The sequence below is a fragment of the Mus caroli genome, chromosome 17, assembly GCF_900094665.2.
Source record: "Mus caroli chromosome 17, CAROLI_EIJ_v1.1, whole genome shotgun sequence".
Classification (NCBI taxonomy): domain Eukaryota; kingdom Metazoa; phylum Chordata; class Mammalia; order Rodentia; family Muridae; genus Mus; species Mus caroli.
Window position 1 is genome coordinate 74,820,141 of NC_034586.1, and position 15,438 is coordinate 74,835,578.

A 15,438-nucleotide genomic window follows, 5' to 3' on the forward strand; every position below is an offset into this window, starting at 1 on the left:
AACCTAGGCTTAAGAGGCCAAGTTAACAACTCCAAAATGACAGAGCTTGGATGTATTTGCTAGCTTATTTATAAAACTTGGTGTTTGATTCTAAAAAAAAAATTTATATAATTAATGTTTTGACCTATATAAAAGTACTTTAAAAGATCTAAAATAGGCACTGAATTAATTTGAATGAGAGCCTATCTTTAAAAGGAAATATACTTATTTTGCTATAAATAAGTTTTGGCCAACATGTGTTTTATGGATTTATATCTATAAGATAAATGTTAGATAATTAAACCAAATTAAATAATAAGGAAGACATCTAGCTACACCCTCACCTGGTTTATACTGATGAAAGCTACTATTCAGATGCAGCTTGTAACACTTTAGCATCTCTTTACCAGGGCACGCCCCTAACTAAAAAGTCAGGTCCCTAACCAAGAATCTATTTGCAATTTATACCCACTGAGAGAGGGGATTTTTTTTCCCAGTAGAGTGACACTGGGTATATTAACCAAACTCCAGAGCAGGCTCCATTGGTCAATTTTATGTGTGTGTGTGTGTGTGCACGTGCACTAATGCACATGCATGTGTGTGCGAATGTTTATTCACTTGCTATCTCTTTGTTTTGTTTTGGTATTTTTTTGCTTTTTTGTTTTGATTGAGAGAGAGAGAGAGAAGAGAGAAAGAGAGAGAGAGGGAGAGAGAGAAGGAGAGAGAGAGAGAGAGAGAGAGAGAGAGAGAGGATATGAAATTGGGAGGATAGGGAGGTGGGGAGATCTGGAAGATGCTGAGGAAGGGGAAAGAAAATGATCAAAATATATTGTATGAAAAAATTAAAGCTAATAAATACAAACAAAACAATATGAAACATAAAGACCATTTCTTTATCAGCCCCTTTCTTTGGATTATCAGATGAAATGATAGAGCCCATTATTGTTCATTGACTTGGAAGAATATGCATCATGGAATATTCCTTTCCTTGTCTTGCCCTTTTCAGTAAATGATCTACATTTATCCAACTGCTCAAGTCAGCATGCTGGGAGTTGTCTTAAGTTCCACTGAGTTTCTCTGAGTCCACTTCTGTATTGTGCACTCATACGTATTTAAGTTTTAAAGATGACCATCTAAGTTGAATCTTATATATAACACTGGACTTACACAATAATTCCCATTTCCCCTGATTTGTAACAATCTAGGAGTGATAGGAATCATTAAATCAATAAATCAATCTGTTTGGCCATGATGTCATATGTTCATGGCTTCTCTTTCCTCATGAGAGACATTTTGAAATCTTGATGGCATCTTTGTTTTTCCATACCTCTTATATAGTTAGGAAATCCCAGAATCCTCTGATATCCTGCCTTGCCTTGCATAAAGTTAAGCTATTTTCTTGCTCTTTATTCAACTTTGATGTGGCATGGTTGGTAAGAAAGATATCCTGGGGCATGGAGAGATGGGTCAGTGGTTAAGGGCACTGACTGTACTTTCAAAGGACCTGAGTTCAATTCCCAGCACCAATGTGACAGCTTACAGATTTCTGTAATTCTGGTCCCCAGGGATTTGACACCTTACACAGACACATATGGAGACAGAACACCAATGCACATAAAATAAAAACAAATAAATTATTAAAATAGAGAAAGCTGTCCTGTATTGAGATGTGAAAGTCTAAAATTAACTCAGTGACTTTTAGGAAGCCTCCCCACTGGTCTCTAAATTTTACTGTTTCTCTCTCTCTCTCTCTCTCTCTCTCTCTCTCTCTCTCTCTCTCTCTCTCTCTCGCACATAAAATAGAATTATCTTTTAGAATCAAATTATGCTAATACTTACTGTTTTAAATGTTCTGGTTTGTTGTCTTATACAGTAAGACAGAAAGTCTTTACCATGGCCTAAGAAGACTTCCATTTTCTGATTCTCTTTCAAAATCATCTCTTCCTTGGCTTCTCACTTCTTTCTGTGATTTGGCCACACTGGCTGTCTTGTGCTCCCTGCTCAGCACAAGCCTCATGCTCTTTACATGCAGGAATATTGGTACCCACCATGCTCATTCCTAGGTCTTTGCCTGGCCTGCTTTCTGTGGGGTTTGTGCCACTCTTTAAATACTAGCTTCTGGAGAGGCTCTTCCCTGGTTTTAAATGGCTCCCCATTCATTCAATTCCCTTGCCTGCCCTCCATCTTGATCCCTGTATCTTGTTTTGTTGTTTTTGAAAAACTTTAGCACAGTCTATGATTTTGTCTTGTATGTGCCCGTTTCTTTCTTCACTAGAATATAAATTCCACATAGGCATGGTCTTGCCATTCCACTCCTTGAATACGAGCTTTGCAGGCACTTGGCTGACTTATTATTATTATCCCTTACTGGATTCATTGATGTTTGATTGACAAGCCTTGAGGTACCTATACACTTGGAGATGTGCTTGTGAAACAATGAATTATCGACTGGCTTAAAGGATACGGATCTTTCTTTGCCTGCAAATGTAACTTTCTAGTTCAGCCCCTGGGAATTCTTACTCATGAGTTGCTTCTTTCCCACAGGTGTCCCAGTTCTTCACCTGATAGCTTCTCCTTTCCCTGAAGTCTGGCACACCATGGATGACAATGAAGAAAATCTACATGCGTCAACCATTGACAATCTCAACAAAATCATTCAAGTCTTTGTGTTGGAATATCTTCACTTGTAATGTTTGGATTTAGTTCCTGGTAATTGCTTCTACAGCAACTTCAAGACACCATTTAAACAATCTGCTTCCAGATAAATGTGTGTAGACTTCTGTCCTATAGATTCATTCTGTAGGTGTTTTTGAATATGTGATCAGCGAATTGTAGAATTCTATGATGCCTTCACTAATTTTCCTCTAGAGATGAGAAAGAAACATGTAAAGAAATAGAATAATAATAATTTTTAAAATTCTTTTGGAAGAAAACTTTAAAATAAAGTTAGAGTTACTTACCAATACCATAGACTTGTAAACAATACTTAAATACAATGATGCTGTATGGTATAGTGGTAGTTTTATATGTGATATTATATAGTGTGTTATATAATATGTAATAAAACACAGACATATACTTTGACAGCCCTTAAGTTTCTTTAAAAAAAAAAGCTTTGGAAATTAAAGTCTGAATTAAATTGCATATTGTGAATTTATTTTCATGTCCATAAACGAGAAAGTGTCTGTTTTAGTGCATGGTCCAGTTTTCGAGATTTTTATACATATAATTTTTTTTTTTTTGTAAAGATGATAGAGTTGGTGACAAAACCTTCAGAAAAGGATACAAAATATAATCCCATTGCATTAACAGAATAACTATTGCCTCTTTGGTTAGTCTTGATCCCTTTATTTCACTTATTTCTTATGTAGGTAGAATCAAACTATATCTCTAATTCGGGGGCTCCCTTTCTAATCTAATTATAAGATGTGTGTCTGCTGTTTGCATCTTGGGTTGAGATAAAAAGAGAAAAAGAGCACGGAGTATAGCCTCAAGAGTTCACAGTAAGGAATCATAACTGTAGCACTTAAACTGTGACACTTTTTTTTGCAAGTAGTTTTTCTGGTGTTCAGATTTGGGAGATAATAGCAATTTTTTTTTCTTCTGGAGATACATAGGCATCCTGGATTATCTTCAAAGGTAGAAAACAATTTTCTATAAATAACAATCTCAATCAAATGGACACTTAGGGAAATAGATCATTTCATATAAATGAAGTTAGTTGGGGGCCACTGTTCCCTATGCTCAGGGCAGAAATGGAGTGAATAGTTATTCTTCTAAGGGTAGGTAGAGCGTGACATGAACTGGCTAAGTTTGGAAATATTTTGGTTTTAAGTTTAATAACAGTGGAAGTAATGGAAAGTACTTTACTTGCTAAAATATAAGTTCTAGGTAGGAAGAGGAAGTATATAATTTTAGTTACCTGATTACATAATGATGCACAATGATATAATTACTATAATATATAAAACATTCTAATTTCATATTTCACACCATTAAACTTTTCTAGAATTCCTTTTACAATACTGTTTCAAAGGTTATAAGTGATGTTGTGTTGTGCCTCTGTAACATAACTTTAAATTTGTTTAGTTTTTTTAGTGTACATATTTTATCTGTACAACTGTTTGCCTGCCACATGTATGTGTGCACCATGTCTGTGCCTGGTGCTCTGGGAGGTCAGAAGAAGGCCTCTTATTCTCTGGAACTGTTACAGATGTTTGTGAGCTACCATGCTGGTGCTGGGAAACAAACCTGGATCCTTGGCCAGAACAAGTATTCTTAACCACTGGGCAATCCAGCCCCACTTAATCTTTTTGTTGTTGTTGTTGTTGAGACATAGTTTCATTTGGCCTTGAACTCACTGTGTAGGTGAGATGACCTTGGACTTTTGGCTATCCTATTTCCACCTGATATTACAGGCGGAGGTTATAGACACACTCCCTTATATGTAATTTTTAAGGTTCTGGGGATGGAACATCAAGGCTTCCGGTACGTTAGGCAAGTACTCTGTCAGCTGAGCTACCTCCCTATCAGGAACAAATATTTACTGAGTGATGATTCTGTGTGACAGAAAATGCTAGATGTACTTCACATGTGTTCGCCAATGCAATCCTCACGTCACCTCAAGAGATAGGTGGTATCATTACCGTTATTTTATGGTGCATAGGCTAGTTAAGTATATTCTTCAATATCATGGAACCAGTATATGGCCACAGTGGAATATGAACCCAGACGTTTAGAATCTGACCTTAAAGTTCACACACATTCTGTGGTCTAGAACTTTCCACAATATTGTTCATGTTGGATAAAGTGACAGCTGCACGTTGAACATTTCACAGGGCATTCTCTCAGCCTGGGTCACATTTCCCAAACCCTTTGTGGCTAAGACTCACTTCACAGTGTTAGCCATCAAAGGCAATGTCATCTCTGCATGTCAGAGACCATCCCGTGAGAAAGTGATCCCTTCTCAAATCTCTTTAACAAATCAAATGGCCTTGTGCTAAGAGCTGGTTGCCACCCCCCTTCCTCCTTATTCCCTTCCTAACACCTAAGGCTGTAAAGTTGAATAATAGTCCCCTCTTCCTTATCTCTTCCTGAGTTCCCATGACATCCAAGGACATGAGTTACGCCTGAGCCCAGCCTGACACCCAAGGCTGTCAAGGAGGATCTATGTTCCAGAGATAAGATGCAGAGTGCCCGCAAGTTTGGCACCTGACCTCAGCCCCCATGTCAGCAGATGCCCACTTCTTTGTTCTTTGTATAATTCCCCCTCGACCCCTCCCATATTCTCCGCGATGTATGCTTTAAAAAGAAGGCACCTCAGCTTAATAAACGAGACCTTGATAGGTACAATTCTACTTGGTCTCCGCCTCTCTTTCTTTTCCTCCCATTTCCTTCCAGGTTCGCGGTCCCCCTCGCACCCACGAATAACTGAATCCCGCGGGACGGGATATCTGCAGATTTATTTCCCTGCCACACCCAAGGCTATTTTTGCATCAGCCTGAGCACAAACTGATATCAACTCTAGTGGCTCCAGGACTGGGAAATCTAAGTCACAAAGCAGGATTAAAGGAAGCTGAGTTTTCCAGATTAATTAAAAAAAAATATGACAGAAAAATAGTTAAAAGGAGTTTGTGGAAGATAACTTTTTTACATCAGAAAATAAATTGTTGCATTGATGGTTTGTGGTTTAAGCAATAAGAGGCAGCAGGAAAGTAAGTCTCACCAGAAATCTGAATGATAGCTGGCATTGCTGGGTGCAGAATTATAAACTGAAATGATTAAGCTCCTTTTGAGGCAGAGCGAAATTAATAGGAGATCTACTATAATCTGTTGAGTTGGCATTCATGGAATTATTTTAGAGGGGGTTGGAGGATATGTTGAAATGGGATACGGGGAGAGCAAACACTTAAGCAGCTTAACGCAGCGAAGGCTTGCTTTCCTGCTTCGAACCGTTCTACTTTCCCAAGAGTCTGTGTGAATCTAAGAGGAGCAACCATGAGGTCATAAAGAGAGACACTTGGGGCATGGATATGTTTTGTGTCATCCATGCCAGTCAGAAACGTTACTTCTTGAGAAACGCAGCTGTCGCGGCAGTGCTACGTACACAATATCCTGGATTTGGAATTTTTCTATGTGCATTTTGGAACATTTTACATCCCTTAGCGGAACAATTTGTATGTTTTGCCTATGAGTGTTAACCTTTCAATATATATGGCTATTTTTCTGCTTCAAGAGAAGTGAGTTCAAAGGAAAATATCCATAAAAGTGTATTCATAACTTTGGTATCTAAAAAAAAAAATCACAAGCCTGTTATTGTAGCTTGAGGGCTGTTGCTGGTGGAGAAAAGACAGATCCTTACAGTGGAGAAATGTTTTAGACAGGAACCAGTTGCCAGAAGAACAAAGCAGACCATGTTTGCAGCCTGGGCTCCAGCTCCTTAAACAGTGTATTTTGTGAAGCTTCTTTCAGGCATCAAAGAAACACATTGATCATGGTGCTCCAGCAGAAATCATGTGAAAAGCTGATCATTTGCCCCACCAAACCAACTGAAGATTCATTTACTTAGAGGGGCTATGGACAGGGCTCTTGATTCTTTCATCCTTTAATATGAGGATTGGTTATATTCTGCTCTGATGAAGAGAACATCTGAGTCTCTTTGGAAGATCTAAACCTGGGGAATAAAGGTTACAGAGATCACGGGAATCAAGGGAAAATGAGGGAAACCATTTAGTAACTTAAAGCCAAGGTGATGTGGGCTGTTACATGCATTTTCTATCCACAAATGCATGGGTATTCTTCACAGTCAGGCTGCCTGTCTATGTGAGGTTTCAAAGATGAAGGTAAGAAAATTGAGGTTTCTCTCAGTTTCGGGGTTACTGTCTATATAGCCTGAAACTCTAAGAGTAGTTTTGAAGTGGTTTGACTTATTTCCGCCTTAAGCTTTACTGCTCTGACACCCACGGTTTATCTTTTTCAGCCTTCAGAAAGTAAAATGATTGTTCTGCTGCATGAAGCAGAAGCCATGGTATAAAGTCACTGTCACAGGGAGGAGAGATGTTAGTTAGCTAATTGTGTAGTGGGGTGGTAGCAGATACTCCTCAAATCCTCTTACCCATGAAAACTTGCTCTAGAATTCTGGCAATACATCTAACAGCAATAATTTGCAACAGTTTTGAAGCAGGCTGGATGAAAGGACTGCCTGTCGTGGCTGAATCCCTCAGCCTCTGTTTGGTTGGCATGCTCACGCAATGTGAAGTCACCGGATTGTGCTCATATTTCAAAGGCAACACATGGAACATGGCCCAACTTCCTGATATATACAAATTTGCCTGTGGAGAGCTTAGACTATTTGAGAATCAATATTAAGATCACAGTCTTGCCAAGAAGAGAAAGCAAAGTAGCTTAAAGCAAAACCAAGCCCCCCCCAAAACCCCTCAATGTTACAAACATTATGCAAGTAGCAAAAGTAAAATCTAAAACTGATAAAATATGAACAACATCACTTATAAGTAACCCAGGAAATGTTTCTGCCTCTCACCCACTTAACACTGCTGGCACAAAAGGCCCTTCGCATGCATGGATTTAATAGTTGTGGGTTTGGCTAAGCAAGACTGACATGTAGTGATTTTTGTTACTGGACTGATCAATGTACAGATGCGACTGAGGGAGCTGACTCCCAGCCATCGATTTTACTGCTGTTCCTATGATGCCTGCAGGAACATTTGGGCTCCTTTCTTTGTTAAAATCTATCTCACACCTATCTCCCAAACTAGGTGATCTTGCTGTAGACAAGAAATGTAGAACAATGATAGATGCATGCATTAGATATGTAACTCATCTTCATCTTCTATTGATAGAAGGACTAATGGTATTAAACTCACTGTGAAGAATCTCAGTTTTATTTCTCTTTTTAGTGAGACTAATTATATAAAACAAAGGTAGTTAAGCATCTAACTAACTCTTTTAAGGATGGTAATGAAAGCAACTTGTTGCCATCCTTTTTGATAGACTTACCTATGATGTTGCTATTCTGTGATATTCCCTGAGCCTTAGGTCCAGGAGTTGTTCTGTAGATGACCATACAGACCATTGATTTTTGCATTCTCACCAGTTGTGGTTTTCTGAGGTGATGACTGCTTGCTGTGAAGAGGAACTTCTTTTTTGAGAAGTGAATTAAACTTGCCTGCGGGTGTAAGGCTAAAATGTAGAATGCAGTTAGGAATTTTTCTGGCTGACTAGATTGGTAGTGGTAGATTCTCTTTTAAGATTCATCACCCCGCTAATCCCATGTAGTTGGCAAAGTTTGTCATATCCGGAAGGATTTCCCTACTATGGAGTGGGCCTTAAGTCCAATTAGATAGCTGTTGGTTACACCATCTACAGGTGCCACTATTGCACCCTTAGGGATAACTTTCCATGCTGGTCATTGCTGTGATTCATAGCTGGATAGAAGTATTGCCTTCTTCCCTTGGCAGCAGATGCAGTACATTCTGCTACTACAAAAGTTAGAGCACAGGAAAGAGGCTTTCAGGATGACTCAGGAGTGTGTCTTCGGAGTCCTAGGTCTGAAGTGCATTGTGTCTTCAACAACAGGGGCTTAGTTTCAACCCCGAGAGGCAACTAATTGTAACAGCAATAACTTATTGTTTTGGGAGTCACTTGGGCAGCCCTAAGCCCTGAAATGGAGGTTGCTCATGTCCAAGCCAGTTCCTTCTTGTTCTTTTAAAATAACACTTATGGATGTTACTACTTTGCTTTTTGATTTAGTGTCTCTAGGATGTGAGCTCACAAGAAGAGCCAAGGTTTTGTTTCATTGCCTTCTGAAGCTTTGGTGAGCAGTCTAGCACTTGGCACATAATAGATACATATGAAACACTTGTTGGATGGATTTTACACAGGAGAAAAATGTGTCTGTCCTAATCTTAGACCTCCAGATGCTATGGTTCACCTGTAGGTCACACAAACAATACAAACTAATCTTTGGTCTCAGTAGAGCCCATCACCGTGGCCTGCCTGGACTTCGATCTGCACTTGAGAATAGTTTTCTTCTTTCTCATCTGCCACCTACAGCAAGGAGATCCTCCCGGTCTGTCACCTACAGCAAGGAGATCCTCCCGATCTGCCACCTACAGCAAGGAGTTCCTCCCGGTCTGCCACCTACAGCAAGGAGATCCTCCCGGTCTGTCACCTACAGCAAGGAGATCCTCCGGGTCTGCCACCTACAGCAAGGAGATCCTCCCGATCTGCCACCTACAGCAAGGAGATCCTCCCGGTCTGTCACCTACAGCAAGGAGATCCTCCCGGTCTGCCACCTACAGCAAGGAGATCCTCCTGGTCTGCCACCTACAGCAAGGAGATCCTCCCGGTCTGTCACCTACAGCAAGGAGATCCTCCCGGTTGGATTTTTGAACACTCTGTCCTTTTGCATCTGTACTCCACATAATAATCAGAGAAATCTTTTAAAGTCATGAGTACTACATAGGACCTCAGCACTATACCGCCTGACACCCTTGGTACCATTAAACTGAGCTAAGAGTTAATAGGGATGTTGTAATATAGTTTCACTCAAAACTCACTTTCTCCCTTCCTCTCTGTATGGCAGCTCCATAAATTTCTTTGCTGTTCTTGAACTTGCTCTGCTCTTGCCTGATATAAAGGAGTTTCTGGACAGTCCTCTCCTCTGTACACAATTCTCCTTTACTTCCAACCAAGTGTCTTTGTCTTTTCACAGAAGACTTCCTTCCTATCTCTCTATCATATACATGATATATGTATATACATATATGCATCTCTTGACATTCACCTTGTTTCTTTCCTTACATTTATTAAACATTGCTATCACTTTTGGGGAAACCTTCAAGGACCATTATATTATTTGAGCAAGGATGGCAGGTCATGCTTATAGTCATTATTCTATTCCCAATAGCTTATCGAAATATTAGTACAGAGCAGATGTTTAATAAATATTTGGTGATGGAAAAAATGTTTAGGTATTCACCCTACATGTAATTTGTTGCCTTCATGGCTTTTTAAAATGCTCCACCCCATTATCAGAAGTCACCTTATAGAAAATAGAGCAATTTATTTCCTGGTTTTGAACTCTTGGTGCGAAAGTCACTATCATTAGACTGGGCCTTTACTGTTATGTTAGACAATGTCTTTTTCTATGCTATTGTGGTCCCCTGGCTGCCTTGGGCAACTACCTGACCAAGCTCCAGTGATCATAGCCCTGGTCCCCAATGGAGGCTTGTCCTGTGCCCTGATTGATCCATGAAAACTCAAATAAATGTATACCCTATAACGACTTGGGACCTGCATCAGACTTTGAGAGGTTCATCCAGTCCAGTGCTTTTTGTTGTATCTGCATCTCATTTCACATCACTTCACTGACTTTGAGCCTTCAGATCAGTGCCCCAAAGGTTATAGAGAACATAGTTATTAGAAGAAGCAAACCAAAAAGGAAGCAAGATTTTGGTTTCTAGCCAGCCAGGCAAAAGGGTTTGATAACTACTGAGGTCAAATCCACCAACATGGTTGAAACTAAGCACTAGGGGATGGAGCCATGGAGCAAAGCTTGTGTACACCAGAGAGTGTTGGGTTGTCAGATGGCTTTGCCTGACCTCCTTACTCTAAGCTCAATCAATGCTTTAATCTGGCCGTCAGTTTCCAGCTGAATCTGGGATCCTGTAGCAGAAACTACCTGACTTATATCTCTCTTTCAGGAGGATGGCAGTTAGGGAAATGCTAGAGAAGAAAGATAAAAGATATCTGTGTGAAATAATGTGGAATTGGGCATGGTAACACATACTTGTAAGTCCAGAACTTGGGATTTGGAGTCAGGAGAAAAACTGGAGTTCAAAGTCCTACTTAAGCCGGGCGTGGTGGCGCACGCTTTTAATCCCAGCACTCGGGAGGCAGAGGCAGGCGGGTTTCTGAGTTCGAGGCCAGCCTGGTCTACAGAGTGAGTTCCAGGACAGCCAGGGGTATACAGAGAAACCCTGTCTCGAAAAACAAAACAAAACAAAACAAAACAAAACAAAACAAAACAAAACAAAACAAACAAACAAAAAAACCAAAGTCCTACTTAGCCACATACTGAGTCTGTGGCCAGCCTGGACTACTTATGACCCTGTCTTAAAAAATAATAAAAGCAAATGATAAAGTGTCAAGAAGAACCGAGTTCTGAGTACTGTTCAGCACTGGCGAGGTTTCTGGATAAGACACACACTTGGTGTAAGGAATGGTATTGGCCCAGGACCCCCAAGACGAGGTTCTCCACTCAGAGGAGATTTATCTTTCCCAGAGGGACAGAGGGCCAGGAATAAGAGATAAAGGCAGGAGTCAGAGGAAGAGGAAGAGGGGAAGGAAACAAGGGAGAGGGGAAGGAAACAAGGGAGAGGGGCAGGATTTTTTCCAGAGTGGGACAAAGGACTACCTTTAGATGGACGTTGCCCTTAGATGTGGCCCATAGAAAAATGGAGGTTTTATAAAGGTAAAATGGGAAACCCCATGTTAGGATGAAGTATTTAATTTTAATTGGGTGAGTCAAAGGGGGCTTTGGATTGCTGGACTTCAATAGTTTAATGGCTGGACCTTGGCAGTCAGCCTCTGGAGGAGGAAGTGGCCAAATAAAGGAATAGACTTTGGTGGCTGGCTTTAAGAATGCAATCTAATGGTCTTTAGCAAGGCAGAGGGAACAAAGGAGAAGAGGCAAGGCCTGCAGGCCACACTCAAGCTGGCCAGAGTCCCTTTCCTTGGGTAGGAGCAAAAGGTTAGAAGTTCACAGAGGAAGGAGAAGTGGGAAGGGAAGTTGAAGCACCTTCAGGCTTCGAGCGAGCAGCCTGTTCTCTGCTCCCTAATATAGACTTACTTGCCCTCCTTTTGGCTTCTGTGTATCGGCAAGGTCTTTGGTTTAGGCTGTTTCCTCTGGCAGCCAAGAACTCAGTCTAAGAAAATTTGCGTGGGCATCTTTAAAACCTCAAGGGGAGTCTTTCTGACTCATCTTCTTGCCTCTCTCCCACAGCTAGCTCTCAGGAAGGAAGCTCCCGGGGTGGAGTCAATGCTGCCCACCTTCTGGTTCCGGACCTTTTTCCTTCCTGTGAGTGGGATGTAGGGGAAGTGGGTTTTCTCTGTCTTCATCATCCTTTCATGTCCCCTCTTCCCTTTTCCAACAAGCTCTATTTGGAGTTGAAATGGAAGGATAGCAGGTCTTATTCCAAACATTTAAAAAAGGCAGGATCTCTAGACCGGGGAGATGACTCCAAAAGTAAGAGTACTGACCGCTCCTCCAAGGGACTTGAGTTAAGTCCCTAGTACCCACATGGTGGCGTGCAGCTGTTTATAACTCCAGTTCTAGACAACCTTATGCTCTCTTCTGATTTCCATAGGCACCAGGAACATACGAAGTACACAGACACACATGCAGGTTAACTTAATTAAGTCCCCAACTTAACCAAAACCCCAGGGCCTCACTAGGTAACCCAGACTGGGTTGCACCACCCTCTGTGGCCCAGTGTTCCTTCACATAGTCTCCTGCTTTAGCCTCCCAAGAGCCAGGATTATAGGCATAGGCAGAAAATACTTTGGAGGCAGGAGGTGGTGGTGTATAACTTTAATCTACTCAGGAGGCAGATAGATACACACAGATTTCTGGGTTAGAGGTCAGCCTGGACTGTGAAGGGAGTTCCAAGACAGCCAGAGCTACATATATAGAGAAAGCCTGTCTAGAAAAACCAAACCAACCAAACCAACCAACCAACCAAACCAACCAACCAACCAACCGCTCCCAACCACTTTTTTAATTAAGAGATTAAAGTTAGAGAATGTGGAACTTCCAGTTTACAAGTCCAATTGTAGTTGAAACTTTGAAGATTATTTCTGTGTTTCTGATTCCTACACATTTCTACCTCCTTAGAGAAACTCTTGTAAGGAGTAACAGGCCTCTCATCTCAGTTTGGTAGATGCTCTAAACTGTGATCTGGAGGTTTCTTCATTGAGGTCAGTGCCCCATCTTTGACATATGGCTGAACTCAACACTGGTGACACCCTGATATTTTGTCACAGGGGCATTCTGTCATTCTATGTTCTGATAGTGTTGCATGGGGGGGTACACTCTGTGGTTTATATTTTTATATACAGCTCCCACTTTGGACATGAGTTAGTTATACCAAATCTGTCCATCTCAGCTGTTTCCCCAATATCAAGGCTCAACCTGTCCTTTAGTGATCATGAGGAAGGCTGGAGGTGATTGGGCATGGAGTTAAGAGGAAAACAAGAAATGTTCAGGGTTGCAAAATCTGTGAGCATTGAGCCAGGGAAGTAGGACAGATGTTATCAGAGAATAGAATGCCCTTCACCACACAATCACTGAAACTAGAATCTTTCTTTGCTTTGTTCTTCTCCAACCCATCCGACTCTTGTCTCCTAGCTCTTTTGCTGCATTCTCCTCATCTCCAGACTTGGGGATGTTGAAAGACTGCAGGGCTTAGCACTTGGGCCTCATTACACTGTCTCAGCACATGATCAAACTCTGCCTTCAGTAATAATGGGTTCAAAGACAATTGAAATCTAACTGCCTGTAGATTTCATACAGACCTACTGGTCGAGCAGGGCCACTTGGGGAACTCAACCCACCCCACTAAACTCCTCATCTTCTCCACCTTGGTTGCCTATAATTTGTTCTCCCTGCACCTCAGCATACCATTAAAGCCATTGTTGACTTCTCTCTCACACCCCACACGCAACTAGTCAGCAAATGGGCAGGCCAGGTCTATCTTCAGAGCACACCTAGAGTCTGGTCCACCCTCTTGATACCTTCAGAGCTACGTCCTGGTCCAAGGTTTCATCACCTTGTGCTCCAGTTACTGTGAGAACCTCTTATGAACTCCTCCTGCTTCTACCCTGTCACCTTAGACTCTACCTCGTGCAACACAGGGACCCTTTGGGAGAGTATGTCACATCATGGCAGTCTCAAACTCAAAGTCCTGCAATAGTTGCTTATTCAGAGTAAATGCCAGTGTCTGTAAATGCCTTTTGACTCTTTGTGATCTGTCCTTTCAGATACTTGGACTTCATCTAAGTCTTTCTTACTGTTCACTCTGCTCTAGCTACACTGGATTATTTGACATTAGTTCGGCACCTCAAGCTTGGTGCCTGCACTTCTACCAGGTTTCCAAGCCTGCTTCCCTTAAATAATATAGGATGTTTCTTTTGTTTTAGGGACCTTTTAACCTCATGCCTTTGGTCTGTCTTTGTTTCTGCCCTATCAAGCCTGGGTTCTCTCGCTTTTATTTTGACTTCAGTTACTTGTTAGGATTTCCAGGTTGTCTGTCTCCATCTACACACACACACACACACACACGCACACACACACTGGCTAATGAAGTGGAGATCCCTGGGTTCAGTCTAATAGAGATCCATATGGATATGGATAATATATTTGAAAATGGTCAGTTTTAATTTGACCGGGAAGCCCAGGAAAAAGATAATATTACTTAAAAACAGCTAAAATGTAAACTATTTTCAATAGAGGTTGCTATTGTTGATCTCATAAACAATATATAGGTTTCTATATTAAAACCAGCTAACAGGATGCTTATACTGGAAAGGGCAAAAGGAACTCTGTCCAAAGTTTCTCAACAAGAACAACTTCATAGTTTTAGTAGGGCTCCTCCAGTTAAATTTTGTTAGGTAATGTGAATATATATATAAACAGATCTTGTCTCGAGTTTATTTGTAAAAGCAGCAGCATAAGACACTGGTCATCTGCAAACAGTGTGTAGGGAGGTGTGTCACAGCAGTCCATCTGTCTTCACATTGGCAGGAGCCTTTTCTATGGGGCCTTCACAGGGGCCTGGGCACCTTTGGGAGCCTGGGCTAGAGCCGAAGCTGGGCCTTAGCTGGAGCTGCAACCTCTGCCTTGGTTTGAACCTTGGGCTTTGGTTGACAGAGCCTACGACCCTTGGCCATGTAGCTTGGAATTCCTTCCCAAGCTTGGGGTGAGCAATGAAAGCCAGATGGCTGTTTGCGGGTGGGGCCTTTGGGCATCTTGGGCTTGATGGCCTGAGTCTTCACAAAGGCCTTGATGGCCTCTGCACACGCACTCACTGCCTTTGCATTGTTGGCCTGCATCTTCTCCAGGCCTTTCTTGTGCATCTTGGCAAAGTGCATGTTCCTCAGGAACTTGGAGTCAACCCCCTTAAGAGATTCGTATCTTTGTGACTGGGGTTTCTTGATGCCATTTCTTTTTTTTAATTATTTTTTATTTTTTTATTTTTTATATTTTTTATTACATCTTTTCCTCAATTACATTTCCAATGCTATCCCAAAAGTCCCCCATACCCTCCCCCCTACTTCCCTACCCACCCATTCCCAATTTTTTGGCCCTGGCGTTCCCCTGTACTGGGGCATATAAAGTTTGCATGTCCAATGGGCCTCTCTTTCCAGTGATGGCCGACT

General features: G+C 41.4%; 1 protein-coding gene across 1 annotated transcript in view; it reads left to right on the forward strand.

The window, feature by feature from the left end:
* The window catches only part of Qpct (glutaminyl-peptide cyclotransferase), a 37,209-nt gene extending 34,086 nt beyond the window's left edge, over positions 1-3,123 (forward strand). The window contains exon 7 of the mRNA XM_021149278.1: positions 2,524-3,123. Within this exon, the coding sequence (XP_021004937.1) occupies positions 2,524-2,669 (146 nt within the window). The 3' untranslated portion in view covers positions 2,670-3,123. The remainder of the gene's footprint in view (positions 1-2,523) is intronic.
* Positions 3,124-15,438: the final 12,315 nt, after the last annotated feature.